This window comes from Mustela lutreola, chromosome 17 (assembly GCF_030435805.1).
Source record: "Mustela lutreola isolate mMusLut2 chromosome 17, mMusLut2.pri, whole genome shotgun sequence".
NCBI classification, from domain to species: domain Eukaryota; kingdom Metazoa; phylum Chordata; class Mammalia; order Carnivora; family Mustelidae; genus Mustela; species Mustela lutreola.
The window spans coordinates 42,612,441-42,633,548 of NC_081306.1; the positions used below are offsets into that span (position 1 = coordinate 42,612,441).

The 21,108-nt window shown below is 52.4% G+C and overlaps 1 protein-coding gene across 4 annotated transcripts in view; it reads right to left on the reverse strand.

The window, feature by feature from the left end:
* The window catches only part of DTX2 (deltex E3 ubiquitin ligase 2), a 36,695-nt gene extending 21,763 nt beyond the window's left edge, over positions 1-14,932 (reverse strand). The window contains exons 1-3 of one of the 4 annotated variants that reach the window (XM_059155775.1): positions 14,776-14,932; positions 13,401-13,567; positions 195-551 (exon numbers count right to left, since the gene is read on the reverse strand). In XM_059155775.1, the coding sequence (XP_059011758.1) occupies positions 195-462 (268 nt within the window). In that variant the 5' untranslated portion in view covers positions 463-551; positions 13,401-13,567; positions 14,776-14,932. Of the gene's footprint in view, positions 1-194; positions 552-12,393; positions 12,606-13,400; positions 13,568-14,534; positions 14,628-14,775 lie in introns of those variants that run through there. The other 3 variants (XM_059155776.1, XM_059155774.1, XM_059155777.1) reach the window with 3 other exon arrangements.
* Between the last annotated feature and the right edge of the window lie 6,176 nt (positions 14,933-21,108).

Here is a 21,108-nt window from a genome sequence, read left to right on the forward strand (position 1 = left end):
GGAGGGCCCCTGTGCGGTGCTCTCAAGGCACTCCCTACTGAGAAGTACCTTCTCCGCGCTGCGCCTGTACCATTCACAGCACCTGCCTCCCAAGCCGACGCGTTTCAGGGACAGGACGAAGCTGTGAGAGTCACTCCTATGTATAACCCCACCACGGGCACTCGGACGCGTACTAGAGGTGGGAAGTGTCTTACCAGTGTCCTGGCGGAACTGGGTCCAGCTGGGGAGGTCAATGATGTAAGGGGCCAGCGAGGGGTCGGCTTGGCCCAGGGGGATGCTGTGGGCCAGGCTCCCCACCCCAAAGCGCTGGCCTTTCTGCTGGACGAACTGCTGCTCGATGTAGCTGCAGACGGCGGCACTGTACGGGTGCCAGGTGCCCAGCCCGTCCTGCCATTCCCACACAGCCACCGCCACGGGGCTGGCGCACACCTGAGCCAGGGAAGGGCTTGGGGCCATGGCCATCTTCCCCAGGACTCCCTCTGCTTTCCCAAACGGTTTCAGACCACTCTGGGCTGGAGTCTCGGGGTCATCGCCCAGTGCTTCCGGAAGACCTGTAAAAAGGACAAACAGTTACCAACACACACAGCGTCCCCCGAGAGTCGGCCTTAGCGCAGGGGCAAAAAAATCCTACTTTTCCCCCAATACCTTAAGAACACTGAGTCGAGGACCTGATCCTGGCTCTTTGCTCCGGCAGCGAGGAAGAATTCAGTCAATGAAGCATTCTTCCTGCCGCTTCAAACCTCCAGGGAGATCCAGTGGAGTGAATTCTGGATGCTAATCCCCAGCCAGCTACTTTTTACCAGTCATTTCCCTCTGACCTAACTACTGAGTGGATCCTTTTCTCCTGTGTTTTCATGAGTAAGCCCAAATCCCTCGAGCGCTGAGGCCGTGGCCACCCCTCACTTCCGCTGTGCAGTGGAGACTCTACTGTGTCCGAAGCAGGTGTGTTTGGGAGAGAGCTGCTATGCTACAGACATGACAGAACTGGGGAGGGGAGGGCTCGGGGATACCTAGAGGGTCAGCCACAGAGCTGGGACTCAAAGTACCCCGGTCCTAGCTCTGCTCAGGGCTCCAGGCTGTCCCGGGAGGCATCATTAGCCACAAAGGGTACCCTAGCTAAACATTACAATCTCACAGATGCTAAAGCCTGGCCTCTCTGCACCCCAGTCTGGGCCTCATGGCCACCGGTCAGGCCAGAGGGTTTGCATCCATCTCTGGAGATGCTCCTGTCCTGGCCACCTCAGCCCATCCTCTGCCCTTGTCAAGCCTACTCAGCCTTGAGGCCCAGGCTGCGTGGTTCAGGGCTTTCCCTGGCCGCCCATCATGTAAGCTTCTCCCTTGCAGCACCGACCAGAACTCTGATGCCTACAGACATGCACAGGTAGGATGACGTTCCAGATCTTACTGCCTCTCCAGAGAGCAGCAAGCCGGGAGTCTGCCTTGTGCACAGCCTTACTACCAGCCCCGGGAGAGGCTTTGTCCTAAGTGTTGTATACATATTAGTTCAAAACACTGCTAAGTGGGAAGTAGCCCGCAGCTGTTAGGAAAAGAGTGCTACACGGTACTGCGGCAGGCCCCAGAGTACCAGGGGAGCAGGACCGATTTAGTGACAAATGCCAAATATACTTGTCTGTGTATGCCTAACAGGCTGACAAAGTGGTACTTTCGCTTTGTGACAAGGCTCAAAAAGAGGTCAAGGTCTTATTGAAGGGCACACAAATACAGCTAAGCGACAACAGAGAGCAAACCAGATCAGCCCAGCTCCAAAGCCCACTTTCTGGACAGGAAAGCTCAGCTCATCTCTACCTCGGGCTCCATGTACAGGAGGAGGCAGGACAGAGGAGACTCCGTCTGAAGTCCTGAGCACCGTCAACTGTTACAGCACGATCCCCCCCAGCCCACAGAGCCCAGGGTTTCCAGTCACAGCATCTGCTCTGATTTCTACACAAACCCCTCACAGACACTGAACTGTCTCCCCATTTTGCAGATGAGGAAACTGAGGCCCAGGGAGTGGCAGTGACTTCTTACACAGCTGGTAACAAGGCTGGGACCCTGGGCCTTTGCTGCTGTCCCTGAGATGGCACTGTACTACCAAGGTTTCGAGAAGGCCCAAGACACCTGCCCCACACGGAAGGCAGATCTGAGCAGTGCGTGAGAATGAACAGGCACTGGCTTACTCTACTCCCTGTATCATCTTGAACGAAGGTACCTAAGCTCACCCAGTCTGCTTTCTGCCCCCTGAAAATGAGGACACCAACATCTGTTCTCAGTGCTTCTCACTGGTGTTCCACCAGCTCTATACAAAGCACCCAGCACAGCCCCGGCACACAGCGGAGCAGCCAAGCCTGTCTTCCTCCCTTTCCCTGCCACCCCACCCCCCACTCCAGGACCTCCAACCCCGCCCTTCAAGTCTGAGGGAGGAGCCGTGGCCCGGGGCAGCACTGAGCACGAGAACGGGGGCGTTGGATGAGTCAGGCCTGCGAGAACTCTGGAGCACACCTGTGGGTGCCCAGGCGGCCGACTGCTCCAACGAAAGCACACCTCCCACTCAGGAGGATCAGACCTGGGATGCCCGCGGGCGGGCTGGCTTATTAGTTCTGTGACTGCAATTAGAAGTCTCTGTAACCACATCCAGGTACAAATCACAGGACTGGTTTCAGAGCCCATTAATCCCGAGCCCGGACTTTCCTCCTGGCACCTCCTCGCAGGCATCACTCATCTCTCAGGCAGCGGGGGCCGCGTGTGTATCGGCACACGTGGTATGTTCCAGCATGTCCGCACATCCCCAGATGAACCAACGCGCAGAACTCTGCCAGACAGCCTGAGAGACACCGGCTAGAACGGCAGCTGAGGTTCCCATGAATGCGCCCGGCCGACACACACCGAGGGCCCAGCCTCACCCAGGCACTGCTGGGGTGCTGGAGACCCGAGAGGAAGAGGACACGGCAAACTGCGGCTGTCCCCCATCAGACCACGGCCTCCTCCTTAGGTCCAGCCTAAGGCCCAGCCTAATTCTAGCAAGTTCCAGAACATTCGAAGCCACTGCCCACCGCCTCCCCATCTGTTCATCCTGGTGCTACATGTGTCCAGACTCTGGTCCTCTCTCCACCAAGGAACCCAAGTGAATGTGCCCATCTTCCAGACTCAGCCGCAGCAACTCCCTCTCCTGAGCCCTCTGACCCACACCCTCACCAGAAAAGCTACGACTCCAACCCCCACCCCCACCCCACCCTGGGCGTCTTCCAGGCCTGTTGCACTTATCCCAACATGAAGGACTACATTTATTGGTTTCGGTGTCTGTCTCCCCACTGGAACAAAAACTCCCCGAGGGCAGAGCTAGGGCTGACCTGAAGCTGGGGCTTCAGCTCTTCAAATGCCCAATATCCCCAAAGGTCTGAAACACCAGCGGACAAAACAGAGGAGAACCTTCTACTCCCAGGGGCCTGGGGCACATTTGAAGTGAGGCCCGGCAACGCCCACCGGTTTTCCACTTGAACTCGGCAATTACAGGCACACAAGGGCCATGTCGAGGTGCCTGCTCCCTATAACCACCTCAGCCATCGTGAAGCTGTACTTCAAAAACCTAATTTGTTTCGGCTCTTAATGACAGGGGCTATTGAGGGTGTCCTTAATTATGAAAATAATAATTACTATAATTGGCCATGGAAAAAAAAACCTCCATCTGGAACTAAACACCTACAATAAGGGACTTCTTAAAGAACTTACAGTATAACCTAATGATGGAATAGGAGTCCTCAAAGATGTTTATAAAAGGCTTACGGACCTAGGATAATGCACACGACAAACACGAAATACAGGACACAGAAAAGCACCCGCTCCACTGTTGGCCAAGAAGGTGTGTCGTTTACTGGGCACCTACTGTGGGGCACTCTGGTCCTCCAGGCTCTCTCATCCCTCAAACGCCCTTGAAGGTAGGGTGTGTCCCCCATTTTATAAGGGAGAGAACTGAGGCCAAAAGAAATAAAGAACTGAGGCACCTGGCTGGTTCAGTCAGAAGGGCGTGCGACTCCTGGTCTCGGGGTCATGTGCTTGAGCCTTACACTGGGGGTAGAGATTACTAAAAATAAACTTAAAAAAAAAAAAAAAGAAAAGAAAAGAAAGAAGGGGACACCTGGATGGCTCAGTTGGTTAAGCGACTGCCTTCAGCTCTGGTCATGATCCCAGGGTTCTGGGATCTAGGCCCACATTGGGTTCCTTGCTCATCAGGGAGCCTGCTTCTCCCTCTACCTGCTTCTCTGCCTACTTGTGTGCGCGTGCTCACTCTCTCTGTGTCAAATAAATAAAATTAAGTTTAAAAAAAAAAAAAGAAAGAAAGAAAAAAGGCTAGGGGCACCTGGGGAGCTCAGTCAGTTAAGCATCTGCCTTTGGGCACACAGGGGACAGCGGCCAAGTCCCAGGATCCTGGGACCAAGCCTTACACAGAGCTTCCTGGGCAGGGAGCCTGCTTCTCCCTCTGCCCGCTGCTCCCCCAGCGTGTGCTCTGTCAAATAAATAAATAAAATCTTAAAAAAAAAGAAAAGAAAAGGTGTGCCTGGGTGGTTCAGTCAGTTAAGCATCTTTGGCTCCGCGGGGGTCCTGGGATCAAACCCCATGTCAGGCTCCCTGCTCAGTGGGGGAGCCTGCTTCTCCCTCTTCCTCTGCTGCTCCCCCTGCTTGTACACTCACTCTCTCTGTGTCAAAGAAAGAAAAGAGAAAGAGAGAAAATCTTTTAAATAAATAAATAAAGGCTGGAAGGAACAACTCTAAAATGTTAACAGGAGTGAAGGAATTATGGTTTGGTTTGGTGTGACCCCTTTGTGTACCTGTAAATGTTCCACAATGGTCATATTACTTCTTAGGATGAACCCAAAGTTACTTTTTAAAAGATTTTATTTATTTATTTGACAGACAGAGATCACAAGTAGGCAGAGAGGCAGGCAGAGGGAGAGAGGAGGAAGCAGGCTCCCTGCTGAGCAGAGAGCCCGATGCGGGGCTAGATCCCAGGACCCTAAGATCATGACCTGAGCCGAAAGCAGAGGCTTTGACCCACTGAGCCACACAGGCACCCCACCAAAGTTACTTTTTTAAAAAATATCAACAACTTTGACCATGAGAAAAATCTTCTTGCTTTCCTTCACATTCTCTTGCCGGATTTAGCTGCAAATTCTGTCCACGGGCGCCGCGCTGAGGCACAGCGGACTGCGGCTGTCCTACCGCAGACGCACTGTCACACAAAAGAAAAAAGTTACATGTGTCCCAGAGTCTTCCTATCCACAGAGGATTTAGAAGAGCTTTAGAACAAAAACTGAGCTGACACGAGAATCTTAACGAAAATCACCCTGCCTAACTGTGGGCCTCCAGGTGGGGAAATCACACAAGCGGATCCCACAATGGCTGCGGCCTCTGGGAAGCGGGCTCCGAGTGTGGGGGTTTGGGGTTCTTTTAAAGATTTTATTTATTTATTTGACAGAGAGAGACAGTGAAGGAGAGAATACAAGCAGGGGGAGTGGTCAGAGGGAGAAGCAGGCCCCCATCGAGCAGGGAGCCTGATGCGGGATCATGCGCGACCTGAGCTGAGGGCAGCGCTTAAAGGCTGAGCCACCCAGGTGCGCCCCAAGTATGCTTTTTAAGGCAGTGCTCAGGCTGAGTGATCATCACCTTGCCAACATGTGAGGACCCCATTCCATCCCTCCAAAGCCCACCGAAATATGTACTGGCTTCATGCATGCCTGGGCTCAGTGGTTCACCTTCCCATCCACTCAGACACGGTGGCCGGCCCCCAGCCTCCACTGTCCCGAGGGGGGATGGAGATGGCGGTCAGAAGCCACACACAGACAAGCGCGCCCCACCCTTGGTGACTTTGGGACAATCAGCTTCCCACTCAGGCGGCTGGATGGGTTTTCCCCAGAGTCTGATGAGCACGGGGAATCTATTTGCAAATGGGATGGCAAGCTGCCCACTGATATGTAAAATGCAAGAATGCGGTATGCTCTGGACACAGAAATGGCCTCCACGCCCACTTCTCCAGCGGCCCAGGATGCTCTCCTGCAGAACGGAAGAGTTCTGGGGAGCACGGACGGGAAGCCAGCGGCCTATTTCCTAAGCCGCCTCTCCTTCAGGGCCTTTCCAAGAAGCTCGGCCTGAAACTCCACACCCACCAGCTGACACGAGGAGAATGACCTTCCAAGACCTCGGGACAGCTCAGCCAGCCACCCGGGGCCCTGGCAGGAAGCCTTCCCACTGACCCGGGAGAGGCCACTCCTGCACACAAACACGGCTAAGAAATGTCCTACCTGACTAGAAATGTTGCTTTTAATGCAAATTTATAACAATGGGACATTATTTTTTTTGCCTATCAAAATAGTTTAAAAAAAAAAAAAAAAAGCTTAATTTCAACAATTTGGTACCTGCCGGACTACACAGAGTCCTCCCACCCCTGGGAAGCATAAACCCTTTCCAGGAAAGTGTGCTAATATGTATGGAGTGGTTTAGAAATGTTCACTTGCGGGGCGCCTGGGTGGCTCAGTGGTTTAAGCCTCTGCCTTCGGCTCAGGTCGTGATCCCGGGGTCCTGGGATCAAGCCCCACATCGGGCTCTCTGCTCAATGGGGAGCCTGCTTCCTCCTCTCTCTCTGCCTGCCTCTCTGCCTACTTGTGATCTCTGTCTACCAAATAAATAAATAAATAGGGCGCCTGGGTGGCTCAGTGGGTTAAGCCGCTGCCTTCGGCTCAGGTCATGATCTCAGGGTCCTGGGATCGAGTCCCGCATCGGGCTCTCTGCTCGGCGGGGAGCCTGCTTCCTTCTCTCTCTCTCTGTCTGACTCTCAGTGTACTTGTAATTTCTCTCTGTCAAATAAATAAATAAAATCTTTTAAAAAAATAAATAAATAAATAAATAAATAAATAAAATCTTTAAAAAAAAAAAATGTTCACTTGCTTTGACCCCGTACTCTATCTAAGGAGATTGTAGAAAACCTCTGGCATAAAGATATTTGTCATATTTTGACCAGGTAAGAGAAGCGTACAGGAAATTCCACGGAAACCCACTGAAGTGTTTACACCGGCTGTCTGTCAACAAGAGGAACCGTAGAAGGCCTCTGGATTGACTTTCTTACCTACCTGAGCGCTTCACATTTTCTAAAGTGGGAAAGTATTACTTCCGTTACGAGCAACATATCTCTTTCAAATGCCCAGCACTTTTTATTTTTTTTAACATTTTATTTATTTATTTGACAGAGAGAGAGATCACAAGTAGGCAGAGAGGCAGAGAGAGGGGGTGGGGGTGGGGATGCAGGCTCCCCACTGAGCAGAGAGCCCAATGGCTGGGCTCGATCTCAGGACCCCGAAACCATGACCCGAGCTGAAGGCAGAGGCTTAACCCACTGAGCCACCCAGGTGCCCCTGCCCAGCACTTTTAAAACACCATAAATATAAACCAACCCCCCACGCCACCACCGTGACTTAGCACCATTACTCTGACAGCTGCTAACGACCCCAGGGCAGTTTCGCAAGCACACCTCCACGAAGTACCACGGCACCTCTTTGCCAGGACACATCCCCATCTCTGAGTTCCAAGCAAAGGCATAAAACAGACGATCCACGTCCCTGAACTACCGCAACAGGCAGGCACTGCAGAAGGGGCTTTTGTCTCAAACAGATGGCTCAGGCTGGTGCCACCCAGAGCACACCAGGTTTCTGAGAGACGGAAGGACGGGAATACTGATCTGTCCCTTACACACAGGGCTGCAGGACAGGAAGGGACAACTCCTCTTCTAGTGGGTTCCTGCCTGAGCCCTCCAGGGGCAGGTCAGAGCAGAACCTTCCAAACAGGGCTCAGAAAGCCAACAGGTGGGGCACCTGGCTGGCTCAGTCGGTTGATTTCAGCTCAGGTCATGATCTCAGGGTTGTGAGATCATGCCCAACCTCAGGCTCTGTGCCGAAGCGGGGGTGGGGGGTGCTTTTTTGGGATTTTCTCTCTCCCTCTGCCCCTCCCCCTGCTGTCACTAAATAAATAAATACATAAAAATCAAGCCATCAAGGGTGGCCAGGGGGCAGGCCCTAGCAACCTTCAATTCCCTGGAGCCAACCTCCTCCACCAGCACAAGAACCACTATGCTGATCTTTCTCTGCTAGGAGCGAGGTGACCACTAGCAGCTTTTCAGGACAGAACCCTGGGCCCCAGACCTCCCCAGGGGGTCAAAATGGGGGAGCCGTGGAAGCAGTGGCAGGAGTTACAGCAATGGCCACCAACCAAGGGCTTACAAGGCACCACACGCTGAGCACCTTACACGGGTTCTTGCTCAAGCCCTGTGGTCCCAGGCACGGGTCTTCGCTTGACTCTACAGATGAGGACGGGAGGCAAGAGAAGATAAGCAACCTGCCCAAGAATCCACAGGCCTAAGGCAACCCAAATCTGTTTCCAGAGTCCACACCAAGACAGAACGGGTACGCTGATGCTGGACACGTCGGCCTGCCGGATAGCTTTTTCCTCGCCAACACAGTTTCCAGGTTTTTTTGTTTTGCTGTTTTTTGAAAGTGAGCTGTTGTTTAAAAATTGGAATAGTCACCATTAAAAAAAAAAAAAAATCCAAATTTCCAGCTTCTGGAAAGCAGAAAAACTGGCAACATTTGCAGTGCTGACCTAGACACCTTACCCCTCCAGCAACAGCCAGTTGAACCACTGTGGTGGCTGGAACACACTGGTCAGGTTACCAGTTACCATGATGCCCTGAGACAGTGTTCAGCAAGCTTTTCCCTACAAGCCGAAAGAGGACGGGTTCCAGGCTTTCGCAGAGCACTGGGTGTCTGAGGCAACTATGCAACTCTACCCCGAGAGTGGGAGACCGTCCATGGACGATGTGCAAACTAACTGGTTAGTCTATAGCTCCCCCGACACCCATCACCACGATGCCACCATCCTGGATCTACTCTCTGAGACAAATACTTCTCTGACTCCACTTCTCTGTCAAAAAGTAGGAAAGTGCCTCTCCCTCTACAGACACGTCTTTTCCCAGCAACTTAGGAGGAGCTACTGCTTGAGGTTCTCCACCCTGTGAAATCTTTCCTACACCCACTCCTGCCCACAGGCAGAAGGGGGCACTTTTTTTTTTTTAAGATTTTATTTATTTATTTGACAGAGATTACAAGTAGGCAGAGGGGCAGGCAGGGGCGGGTGGGGGGAGTGGTGGGAAGCAGGCTCCCCGCCAAGCAGAGACTTGCAGGGCTCGATCCCAGGACCCTGGGATCATGACCTGACCTGAAGGCAGAGGCTTTAACCCACTGAGCCACCCAGGCACCCCAGAAGGGGGCTCTTCTAACAACCAATGTCCATGTAACATCTGAACCCAAGTGTCTACTGGCCCTCCACTAGGACACAGGGTCCTAAAGGCAAGGACTAAGGTCAGGAAAAGAGGTATTAAACGAGACACAGAGGGGCACCTGGGTGGCTCAGTCCGTTAAGTGTCTGCCTTCTGCTCAGCTCATGATCCCAGGGTCCTGGGATCGAGTCCCGCGTCGGACTCTCTGCTCAGCGGGGAGCCTGCTTCCTCCTCTCCCTCTGCCTGTTGCTTCCCTTGCTTGTTCTCTCTCTCTCTGACAAATAAATAAAACCTTAACAAAAAATAAAATAAATGAAATAAACACGACACAGAACACTGACTACAAAAGAAAACAGCAACAAAATTTCACTATGTTAAAATTAAGAATGGTTCAACAAAAGATGGCTTAAATAAAGAAGAAAAAAGAAAACATTCACAATATGAACAAACGGATCAAAATCAAGAATCTGTAAAGAACCGTTACAATCAATAAATAACGAAACGTTGGCAAAAATCACGAGCAAATATTTCACAGGAAACACGTATGCCAACGAGCTTATTTTTATCCCATGTCAGGGTCAGGCACACAGAAATCACAATCCCAAAGATCCCGTTTTATACCCATTCCATCGGCAAAAATAAAGTCGGCCTGTAGAGAGTGACGGCAGGAACGGGAACACACACGCTGGTACAACCACTTGAGAAAACAGTCTGGCTTTGTCTATGAAAGCGGCGCCTTTATATACCCTATCACCTAGCAAAAAGTTCATATCCAAGAACACCTTCTGCACATGTGCTACAGATGTGCCTGGAAACGTCCAGAGCAGCACATTTGCAATAGCAGAAATCTAGGCACAATTCCGTGCCCATCAGCGGGACATTAGATGCATGACTGTCCTGTATTCCCTCCGCGGATTACTCGGCAGTGAAAACAAATGAACTAGAGGACGACAGGCGATAATTCAGATAAATCTCAACAATGTATTTTTTTTTTCCCCTTAGAAACACACAGGTATGGGGCGCCTGGGTGGCTCAGTGGGTTAAGCCGCTGCCTTCGGCTCGGGTCACGATCTCAGGGTCCTGGGATCGAGTCCCGCATCGGGCTCTCTGCTCAGCGGGGAGCCTGCTTCCTCCTCTCTCTCTCTCTGCCTGCCTCTCTGCCTGCTTGTGATCTCTCTCTGTCAAATAAATAAATAAAATCTTTAAAAAAAAAAAAAAAGAAAGAAACACACCGGTATGATAAAACTGCCCGAAAGCAAGGGGATACTGGTTAGCTCAGGATGGGGAGAAAGATCAGAGGATTACACGTATACTTTCCTTTCAAGCTTTTGGTTTGGGTCAATGGAATGCAGGGGCTGGCTACCTTCATTAAAAATCCCTTAGGAGGGGCACTTGGGTGGCTCAGAGGGTTAAAGTCTCTGCCTCCGGCTCAGGTCATGGTCCCAGGGTCCTGGGATCAAGCCCCACATCAGGCTCTCTGCTCAGCGAGGAGCCTGCTTCCCTTCCTCTCTCTCTGCCTGCCTCTCTGCCTACCTGTGATCTGTGCCTGTCAAATAAATAAATAAAATCTTAAAAAAAAAATCCCTTAGGAAATAAATAAAAGCAAGCCACGCGTGAACGGTGATGAGTGTGAATTAACCCAGCTCTGTGTTTACCCAAGGTAAACATTAAAACAAACACATCTTATCCCAAGAACCAAGCAGTAGCCCTGGCACCCAGTTTCTGTGGAGCCCGTGGCCCCATTCCTGTTGGCCCCTTGGGCACCTTCCATGTCTGAAGCCTGACTCACCTTCCTTCCTAATTCTGCTTCCCCGCCGGAGTCCCTGCCCCAGGCAGTTAGGAGAAAAACCTGGATTTCTCGCTCTTCACCCCTTCCCCGATAGCCCTGCAGCTGCCATGGCTGCTCTGTCCTCTCTCCTCACCTCCTCAGCACCCCCTGCTGCCAGCATCGGCTTCAGACCTGAATGCCTCTCACCCTGCTAAGTATTCTCTTCCAGCTGGCTTCTCCAGCGATCCCTCCTGGTCCACCTGAGAGCCACGTGCAAGACCGAGTCTCCCGAAGTATACTTCCGGAACACATTTCAAGTTCCTTGGGTTGACACTAAAAGCCCATTGCGATCTGGTCCCTCCCTATCACCAGTATTTGCCAGCGCGCTTGCCTTCAGTACCCTCTTTTGGTCTGCGCCTCCCCTTCCCCAACCCAACTGTCCCCAACAGTTTAAGTGACAACGCCCCTCTCCTCCCGGCATATACCCAGCTGTCCCACCTCTGTGCCTTGGCTCCATGCAGAATTTGCCCACCTGGCCGCTCGTCCTCCCCCTACCCATCCTTCCAAGACCCAGTTTAAAGAGCACAGCCGGGCGCCTGGGTGGCTCAGTGGGTTAAGCCGCTGCCTTCGGCTCAGGTCATGATCTCAGGGTCCTGGGATCAAGTCCCGCATCGGGCTCTCTGCTCAGCAGGGAGCCTGCTTCCTCCTTTCTCTCTCTGCCTGCCTTTCTGCCTACTTGTAATCTCTCTCTGTCAAATAAATAAATAAAATATTTTAAAAAATAAATAAAAATAAATAAATAAAGAGCACAGCCATGGGTGCCCAGGTGGCTCAGTTGGTTAAGCGACTGCCTTCAGCTCGGGTCATGATCTCAGGGTCCTGGGATCCAGCCCCACATCGGGCTCCCTGCTCAGTGGGGAGCCTGCTTCTCCCTCTCTCTCTGCCTGCTGCTCTGACTGCTTGTGCTCTCTCGCTCTCTCTGTCAAATAAATAAATAAAATCTTAAAAAACGAAACGAGGGACGCCTGGGTGGCTCAGTTGGTTGAGCAGCTGCCTTCGGCTCAGGTCATGATCCCAGCGTCCTGGGATCGAGTCCCACATCGGGCTCCTTGCTCCGCAGGGAGCCTGCTTCTCCCTCTGACTCTGCCTTCCACTCTGTCTGCCTGTGCTCGCTCTCACTCTCTCTCTCTTACAAATAAATAAATAAAATCTTTAAAAAAAAAAAAAAACGAAACGAAACAAAACAACAGTTTCAACAGCATGGCCATGATGCCTCAAGGCACCCAACGGAAAGAAAACACCCTCTTACCAACTTCCACAGCCCTTGTCTGCCCGGCACGGTTCTCCACGTCCATTCTATCTCTTCAAGGAGGCTATCAGCAAACTGAAGGCAATGTCTCATGTCTATTCCCCGTCTATCAGAAGCTGGCGTGGTGTAAGCTAAGAGTCACAAACAGCATAATCCGGTCTAATCCATCCCGTACTTTCCAGCCCGTGAGCTCGTTTAAAATGCCCTCATGGAATTCTGCTAAAATCCTGCTCCCCAGAGCCTTGGCACCGCCCACAAAACCCTCCACACTCAGCCCTCTGCCTACCTCACCGCCTCCTCAACCCCACGCCCAGCCCTAGTTGGCCCAGCCACAGGGAGCTACTTCCAGTGGCCTAGGCGCACCAGGTAACTTCCGGACTCTGCAGACGCCAACTCCTCTGCTGGGCTTCTCCCCTCCTTTTCAAGTCCTACCCCTTCACAACTCACCTTAAGCTATCCTCTTCTGGAACCTTCCCTCCTACCGCTCCCTGAACAAATGGGGTTAGCGGACCCGGGGGCTGGGGCTCTGCCCTGTGATTCCTCCTGCCTCAACACACAGCACACCGACAACACCTTGCCACCGTCTACGGTCCGTCTGTCTGTTCCACCAAATGATGACCTCCAAGGTGACAGAGCCCTTGTCGCTCATCAGGGTGCCCCACCGCTGGGTACGGGGCTTGACACAAAGGAGGCACCCAGTTGTGTTCGTGCAACAAAAGAAATACCAATGTCCAGTTCAGATGCAGAAATCATGACTTGCGTCCCTCACCCCGTAAAGCTATGCCTTGAGTGGAAACTGTGGAAAGCATCTTCTAGGACTGGTTAAACAGGAGAAGCCCTTGGCAAGAAAGCACTTGACTTTATTTGAGACAGTTGGCAATCAACACTCGACTCCCAAGGCCGACTTTCATCGCGGAGGCCTCAAATTCTACCCTCCCCGGGCTCCACCTCTTCTACTGAAAAACCAGACCCAGAAGCCAGCAATGAGACGTCCCCGTGGCTCTTACCTTTTCTCTCGGGAGGGCCGGCACCAACTGTCTCTTCTCGACGAAGACACTAGATCCTTAGGAGGAGTGACTTGTTTGAGTTCCCATCTTGACAGAAAACGCCAACCACAGAAACTGAGCAAATCGGAAAGCCTTGGGGACTCGGCCAGGCGAATTCCAGGGCACCTCTGCCAACAAGGAAAAAGATGATCGGGTTTTAAATTGAGAAACGGCAGTCAGTGAAAACGAATGCACAGATGTTGGGTCTGTGCGCCGCGGCTGGGGCCTGGAAACCACCGGATTTATTTTCCAACAGCCTGGGCAGGGCAGAAGGTACAACCAACAGTCTCCCTCTCTATCTGCTCAATAATCAAGGAGACAGAGAGGAAAAAAAACAACAACAAAAAAAACGAACACCTCAGCTCTTTCACGGGAAGGCGTAAACAGACTTCAGAATAAGCCAGCTTACAGTGTTAAGTATCCAGGATAATGAGCACACCAGAGAGGGTAAAAGTTGGCCCAAGGTCACACAGCGCATGAGCAGGAGACCTCGTTATCGTGAGCACGATGGTAAAGCCTGACTTTGGCTCCCAGAAAGTCCGCCTTAAAAGAACTCTATTGACGAGTCAGGATGGCAGGCAGAAATATTCCGAGTTAATTCTTAACGGTCCAAGCGCCTGTGCACACACTATTTCCATTGTTACCGGCACTTAGGGAAGTGGAACCAGTGTGGAGGAGAGCAGCTGGCTGGAGGGGAGTTGGGGGGCGGGGGGGACCCACGAAAGGGCGGCTTCAGAAAAGAGCGTCTTCTAAACCCTCTTCAACATACATTATGCACCCCTCAAAAGCTAACCCAGGGCCCCAAGAAACAGGAGTTTCCTGGCGGGGCGACCCCTACTTGAGGCGAGGGAAGCGGAGTTCGGGGGCAAACTCTTCCGAAGTCCAGCCCCGGGCTCTAGCGAGGCGTCCACCCGGAGGCAGAGCCCAGCAGAACCCATACCGCGAACCACGCAGCTCGGTGGCAATATCCCTACCGCCCTCGACCCCCGCCCTGTGGGAAAAGGGGTGCCCTCCTCGCGACCGCCCCAAACTCCCAGGGTCTGCGCCCCTCCCCCTTCCAGCCCTTCGCCTTCCACCCGGCGTCCACCCTCGCACCCAGCCCTGTCCCAAGCTGCCAGCGCGTCCGATTTCCCCAGCTCCCGCCTCCTGCTGCCCCAGCGCCGCGGCGGGTCCTCCCAATCCCCCCGGACCTCACCCCGGGGCTCGTCCCCGGCCCGGCCCAGCCCGCCCTCACTCCCACGCCCGCCCCCTTCCGGTCCCAGCTCGGCTCCGTCTCCCCCGCGTCCCCGGGACCCCAGCCCTGACGACAGGCAGGTGGCCTGCCCGCCCCTCTCACCGAAGCTGAGGAAGGCGAGGGGGCAGGCGGAGGGCACCGCCGCGCTCGGGCTACAGCTCGGGTTCGGCCTGGGCACGGCTCCGACTGAAGCTCCGACTCTGAGGAGGTAGCCAGAGTGAAACTCGGCGTCGCAGCTTCCTAGCGCTCGGGTGCGCGTGCGCAGGACGCGCGGCCTTCTGGGAAATGTAGTTCCGTGGGGGGCGGGGCGGGACCCAACCCAACACGCACCTGTTCAGGTGTATGCATTCTTCCTTCTTAGTCTGCTCACTCACTGACTTCCTTCATTAACTTATTGACTCATTTTAGATAGTCTTTACCGTACATACGTGGTGCCAGGCCCTGTGCTGGGCACTGGGGATTAAAACATGAGTCAGAAACTTGGTTTCTCTCCTTGGAGAGCTTCATCTCTACTTGGGGAGACAGACACTCAAACACGTAATCACAGTTCAGGGGGATAAATGTGTTTAAGCACAAGAGCTGGAGCACAAAGGGTGTGGTTAATTTGGGGGGGCGCGGTGTCAGGGAGACATCACAAAGGGGTCGGACGCCTGAGTTGGATTTTGAGGCACATACAGGATTTGTCAGATGGAGTACAGGGACGTTCCTGCAAAGGAAGAGAGTTGTGAAAGTGCTTGACGCATTCAGGAAGCAGAGAAACGTTCCCTGTGGCCAGGGCAGGAGAGGACACAGAGGGGCTGAGGACAGAGAAAATAGATTAGAATGCACCAGGATATGAGTGTGGGGAGCTGGCTGGGTGAGATCATGATTGTCTTTAAATGCCCATGCAAGGAATTTAGGCAACTGGAGCCAATAGGAAGATTCAAGCAAGGGAATGACAGCCAGCACTGCAGTTTAGAAGGATACCGTGTGTGGTAGGTAGAGGATAGGTTTAAAGGACAGAGAAAGGAGTGGGGAGACCAATTTGGAGGCTGTTGCTGTAGTCCAGATAGAAGGCCTGAACCAGGATGGTGACTATTCTTCTGGGATCACAGACCTCCTTTACAGAGCTAAAGAAAGCTATTCCCAAAATATGTTCAGACAGAAATGTTCACACCCGTGTACATACAGGTCACACATACAGTCTTGCACACAGTTTCAGGGAGTTTGGAGTTCTTTGAATCTTGGACTAAAGTTGAGTATCTTTACATAATATAATGTCACTCAGATTTCATCAGGGATTTAAGGAAGAGACCTCTCCTTCCACCCCTACCCCCATCACTCAGTTCAAAACTTTATTTTATAGAAAAGCGGGGAAAAAATGGGGCACCTGGGTGGCTCAGTGGGTTAAAGCCTCTGCCTTTGGCTAGGGTCCTGATCCCAGGGTTCTGGGATCGAGCCCCGCATCGGGCTCTCTGCCTCATATGGAGCCTGCTTCTTCCTCCTCTTTCTCTTCCTCCCTCTCTGCCTACTTGTGATTTGTCAAATAAATAAAAGCTTTTAAAAAAAAAAGAAAGAAAGAAAGAAAAGGAAGCCAGAGAAGGGGACTAATCCACCCAAAGTCAGTGAAATGGGGGAAGGAGTGCCTGTGGCAGGCCCACTTCTGGGACCCTAGGCCAGCACTCTTCATGACCCAGGACCCGACTTTGAGGATATAAGCCTTGAGTCTGGGGAGGCACCAAAGTCAGATTCTCCCCCATGATGCCAGCCCTCTTTCTAGAACTGAAGGGTGACTTTCTAGCTGTGACTTACACTAGGTGACAGCAGTGGCTACAGGTTAGAAGGGGGACATTTCCTTTCTCTCAGAATCTCCGTATTCTGAGCCCAAACCATCTACATTTCCAAAGCACCTAGTATGTGGCAAGCACTAAACATGCATCATCTCATAGTAAATCCTCTCCATGAGGTAGGTACTAACATCATCCTCTTTTTTTTTTTTAGGTAGGCTCCACGCCCCACGTGGGCCTTGAACTCACAACCTTGAGATCAGGAGTCACACACTGTACTGAATGAGCCAGCCAGGCGCCCTCTCGTTATCCTCATTTTAAAGATGGGGACACTGAGACAGTTTAAGCGATGTGTCTAAGGTCGCAGAGCTAGCAACTGGCAGAGCTGGTCGTGTCTAAGCCCAGACTTGAGCAGCCCAATATGACTGGCCTCTTTGGGGCATGGTGGGGGTGGGGAGGGTGGAACAGAAGAAACGGTCTGAAGCATTAGAAAAGCCTTCCCACCCTGAAAAGGTTGGGACCAGTATGGGAGCCAGGGACAAGGCCAAGGTAGAGAAGTTTCCCAGAAGCAGGAAGTAGGACAGAGCCGGGAAGGCTGGGTGCGTGGAGTGTGTTCCCATGAGGTGGCGCAGGCAAGAAAAGGGGAGAGGAGGGGCGCCTGGGTGGCTCAGCGGGTTAAGCTTCTGCCTTCAGCTCAGGTCATGATCCCAGGGTCCTGGGATCGAGCCCCGAGTCCTGGGATCAAGCGGCGGGCTTTCTGCTCAGCAGGAAGCCTGCTTCTCTCCTCCCCCTCTTCCCCCTCTGCCTGCCTGTCTGCCTACGTGTGATCTCTGTCAAATAAATAAATATTTTTTTAAAGGGGGGAGAGGGGAGTTTCAGTCAACAAGTTGGGTGTACGGTAGGGAGGCAAGCAAATCTAGACATCTGGGTAGAGATAGGGATTCGGGAGTCACAGACAATGTGATGGAGATCACCTGGAAAGACCACGGAAGATAAGAAAAGGTGAGTCCAGGGCTAAGGAACACTGACTTTTGAAGAACAGAGGAGAGCTAGAAGTGTCCAGAAAGCAGGCTGGACTGTGGGGGGAGCCCGGCGTGAGCGTGGTGGCAGAGAATCAAGAAGAATGTCCCACAAAGGCGGCCCCCAGTGTGATAGACACTTCTGAGAGGCCCAACAAGGTAGTCTGCTGGGAGGGGTGCCTATTCCAGAACCCAGGACCCCTGCCTCCCAGTTCTGGGCTCTGTCATATCTTGCAGTCTTCAGGAAATGCCCCCAAGCCTCCAGCTTTGCCACAGGAAGGCCACTGGGGACTGGACTGGTTTCCACAAGAATCATGGGCTCGAGCATGTAGATGCACTTAGAGGTCTGTGGCTGGGAAGGTTGTACAGTCCGTGAGTGCAGCCCGCTCTTCCAAGAACCACCTTTGTGTGGCACACATCAGGGCAGGGGGCGGAAGAGGCTGTACCGGCATGTGCAGAATGAGGCTGCTTACGTAAGGTCGCCCGTGACCGGATGTGCCAGGAAGGACACTAGCCAACACAGTCACGTCTGATGAGCAGGAGAGCAGGTGACTTTCAATTTCTTTGTCCTCTTCTTGCATCATTTGAGTGTGTCCCAAAGAATAGTTTCCTTTTTTATAACCTGAAAAGAAAGACTATTTTTATTTGGGAAAAATAAAGAGTTTGGGTCGTGAAAAGAAGCGAAATAGGGCAACAGCAAGAGGAAGAATGTGGCGGGGGAGGGAGAAAGGGCACGGACTTTAAATTTTTAGGTCCCGGGGAGTGAGTGTGCTGCGTTCTGAGGCTGCAGCGGGATGTCCGAGGGGAGCCAGAAAGGAGGGAATCCGGGATTGGCCACTTGCAGACTGAACTTTAAACCAATGTCCGTGGCAAAGGACCGGAAGCAGTAGGGGGATGGTTAAATGACCTTGGAACATTAGTTGGAAGAATGAGGAAGAGTCACAGGAGCTAATAGAACGGTTGCCAAGAGCTATTGTTAAGTAAAAGAAGGAGCTTAGAGAGCGTAGAGAGTGTGCACCTGTTTGTGTGCTTGGCTTGAAAAATATGAGCGTGCCCCTCCCCCCATCCATACACACACACACACACACACACTACAGAAGGGAAGGTTAGGGATGCCAGGCAGAGTGCTCCTAGGAGAGGAGCTGCCACATTCCTGGCATTGGCTCTCTGTCCTAACAAAACCGTCTGCCCAGAAGGGGAGCTTTCTTGTTGTCATTGCTGTTTTTCATGTCTCAAAGACTGGAGCTTGTGCCATCGCCCATAGGCCTCCGAAGGCTCCCTAGCAACTGCGAATGACGTGGCCCGAGAAAGAATGTGGCTCTTGGCCACAGAATGGGGAGAGATGGTAGCCAAAGAAACTTAATTTTTTTTTCTTCCCCAGAAAGTCCTCAGACTCCACTCCAGGGGCCAGGGTTTACTGCTTCCGAAGGTTCCAATCCTGGAACCGGCCCCCAGTTCACCCGGGGAACAAGAAAAGATCAACGTAAATGTGGGAAAAGGCTAGACGCGGGGGCCCGGCCTCTCCGCTAAGGGGCTCGAGCACTTTCTGATGTTTTGCTTGGAAAGGCAGAATTTTGTTGCTTGGTGCCTCGGCTAATTGGTTTCCATCTGACACTAGGGGGGGGGATTGTCTGATTAGAAGCCACAGCTGCCTGGCTCATTATTTCTGATTAATAGACAGCACCTGGCATCTCTGGGCAACCGTGCCCGCTCAGGCCTCAGGTGTGACCTACACAGCCAACAAAGGCATGATGACTTTGCAGCCCCAGGAGTGAAGTCCCCTAAAAGCATTATCTTATGTCCGTCCTGGCCCCTTGGAACGTGTTTTGAACTGGCTGGTCCTTTTTGCTGGTTCCCTTGCTGCAGAGTCTGAAAGAACGGATGTACTCAGCTAATTCATCCGAGAAGTTTGTTTTAACACTGGGCAATCTCACTCGACCTCTGCCCTCCGCTGCAGTGGTTCTCATTGTAAGTTAATACTCTGGTATTCTGGTTTGGGAGCCGGAGTTGCTCAAGGGCTCAGGGTGTTGTGTGGACAAGCCAGATTTCCTAAAGGCTGAGGGAAAGAGCCCCCCCCCCCAAACTGAGAGACAGAGTCCTCTTTCTGGTGGTGTCCAGCCTCCCCCCCAAAGCTTCCATTAGACCCTAGGACTGCTTAGAATCTCTTGCTAAAAATGCCTGATATATCTAACACCCATCAGGCAAAAGTGTGAGTCTTAGACATGGGCAAAAAGACGACTTGATGTCCTCTAGCAACCTTCCAGATTATCTGAGTCTACAAAGGCCTGCCTTGCCTACTCTTTTACATTTTTTTTTTTCCCTTTAAAGATTATAGAGAGAGAGCACGGATGGGGAGGCAGGAGGAGTGGGGAGGGAGAGGGATAAGGAGAAGCAGACTCTGCTCTGCAGGGACCCCAACTCAAGGTTCGATCCCAGGACCCCAATATCACATCCGAGCCAAAGGCAGCCTCTTAACCCGTGGAGCCACCCAGGCACCCCTAAGGTATTCTGTATATTGCAGAAAGCCGGTAGTAATGCAAATGATTGCAAAGGATTCCCAGCCCCTCTGTGAAGATGCAATTGATTTCTGCCCTTTGGAGGAAACCAAGTTTGCATCTATCAGCAAATTCATTTCTACATTCCTGATTATCTTTATGTAAGTTTTCGGATTCTCCTTTGAACTGGTTTTCACATCTTGTGGTTTCCCTCAAAAAAGGAGTTACTGGGGTGGGAGGGGGGGAGCCTCTGCCTTTGGCTCCAGTCATGGTCTCAGGGTCTTGGGATCCAGCCCCGCATCGGGCTCTCTGCTCGGCGGGGAGCCTGCGTGTCCCTCTCTCTCTCTGCCTGCCTCTCTGCCTACTTGTGATCTCTATCAAGTAAATAAATCTTTAAAACAAAACAAAAGGAGTTAATGGACCTTGGACACGTTTTCATTTTGTATTTGTGCAATCATGATTTGTACCCACCCTGCCCAGCCTGGTCCCTTTTAGCAACCTCCTGTCCTTTTTCCCCCTGGCTACTGGGAAGCCCAAAGGCAAAGTTTGAAAACCAGGAAGGAATGAGCCACAGGATGTGTGAGGTAGGAAGCTGCCCCAAACATCAGGGCAACAGTGGTTATAAGCAATGGAAATCCAGACAACCCTCAGGGGCTGGCTATTTTCTGCACTTTCCCAGACTTCCCCCACAGACTGCAAGGCAGGGCCCTCTGCCTTCACCGCTGGAGGTGGCCTCTCCGGCCCTGCCCTGCCCCGAGGCCAGCTTCGCCCCTAGCAGAGGCCTGTCTAGAACTGGCTGGGGCTGACATCCGGGGTCACATTCTAGTCACACTTCCTCCCCCGCCACCAGATACAGCCACTTCCTGTTCATTCTGAGGACAGCAGAAGTTGAATGAGAGTTCCCAGGATGTTGCAAGCCCCAGAAACAGGAGGGCAGATAATGGATGGGTGGTTGTCCCAGGGACAGTCCCCTCGGCATTATGTCCTGGAAGCTTATGGAACCCTTCTGTCCCAACACATGCTGGCTGGGGGGGTTGGGGCACGGGGAGTGAAAATTCTCTTGTCTCCAAAAGGTCTCAAATCTGGCTGGTCTAAGAATTTTGTCACCAGTTAGACCCCAAGACCTGACCTTTCACTGTGCACCTGCTCAAACTC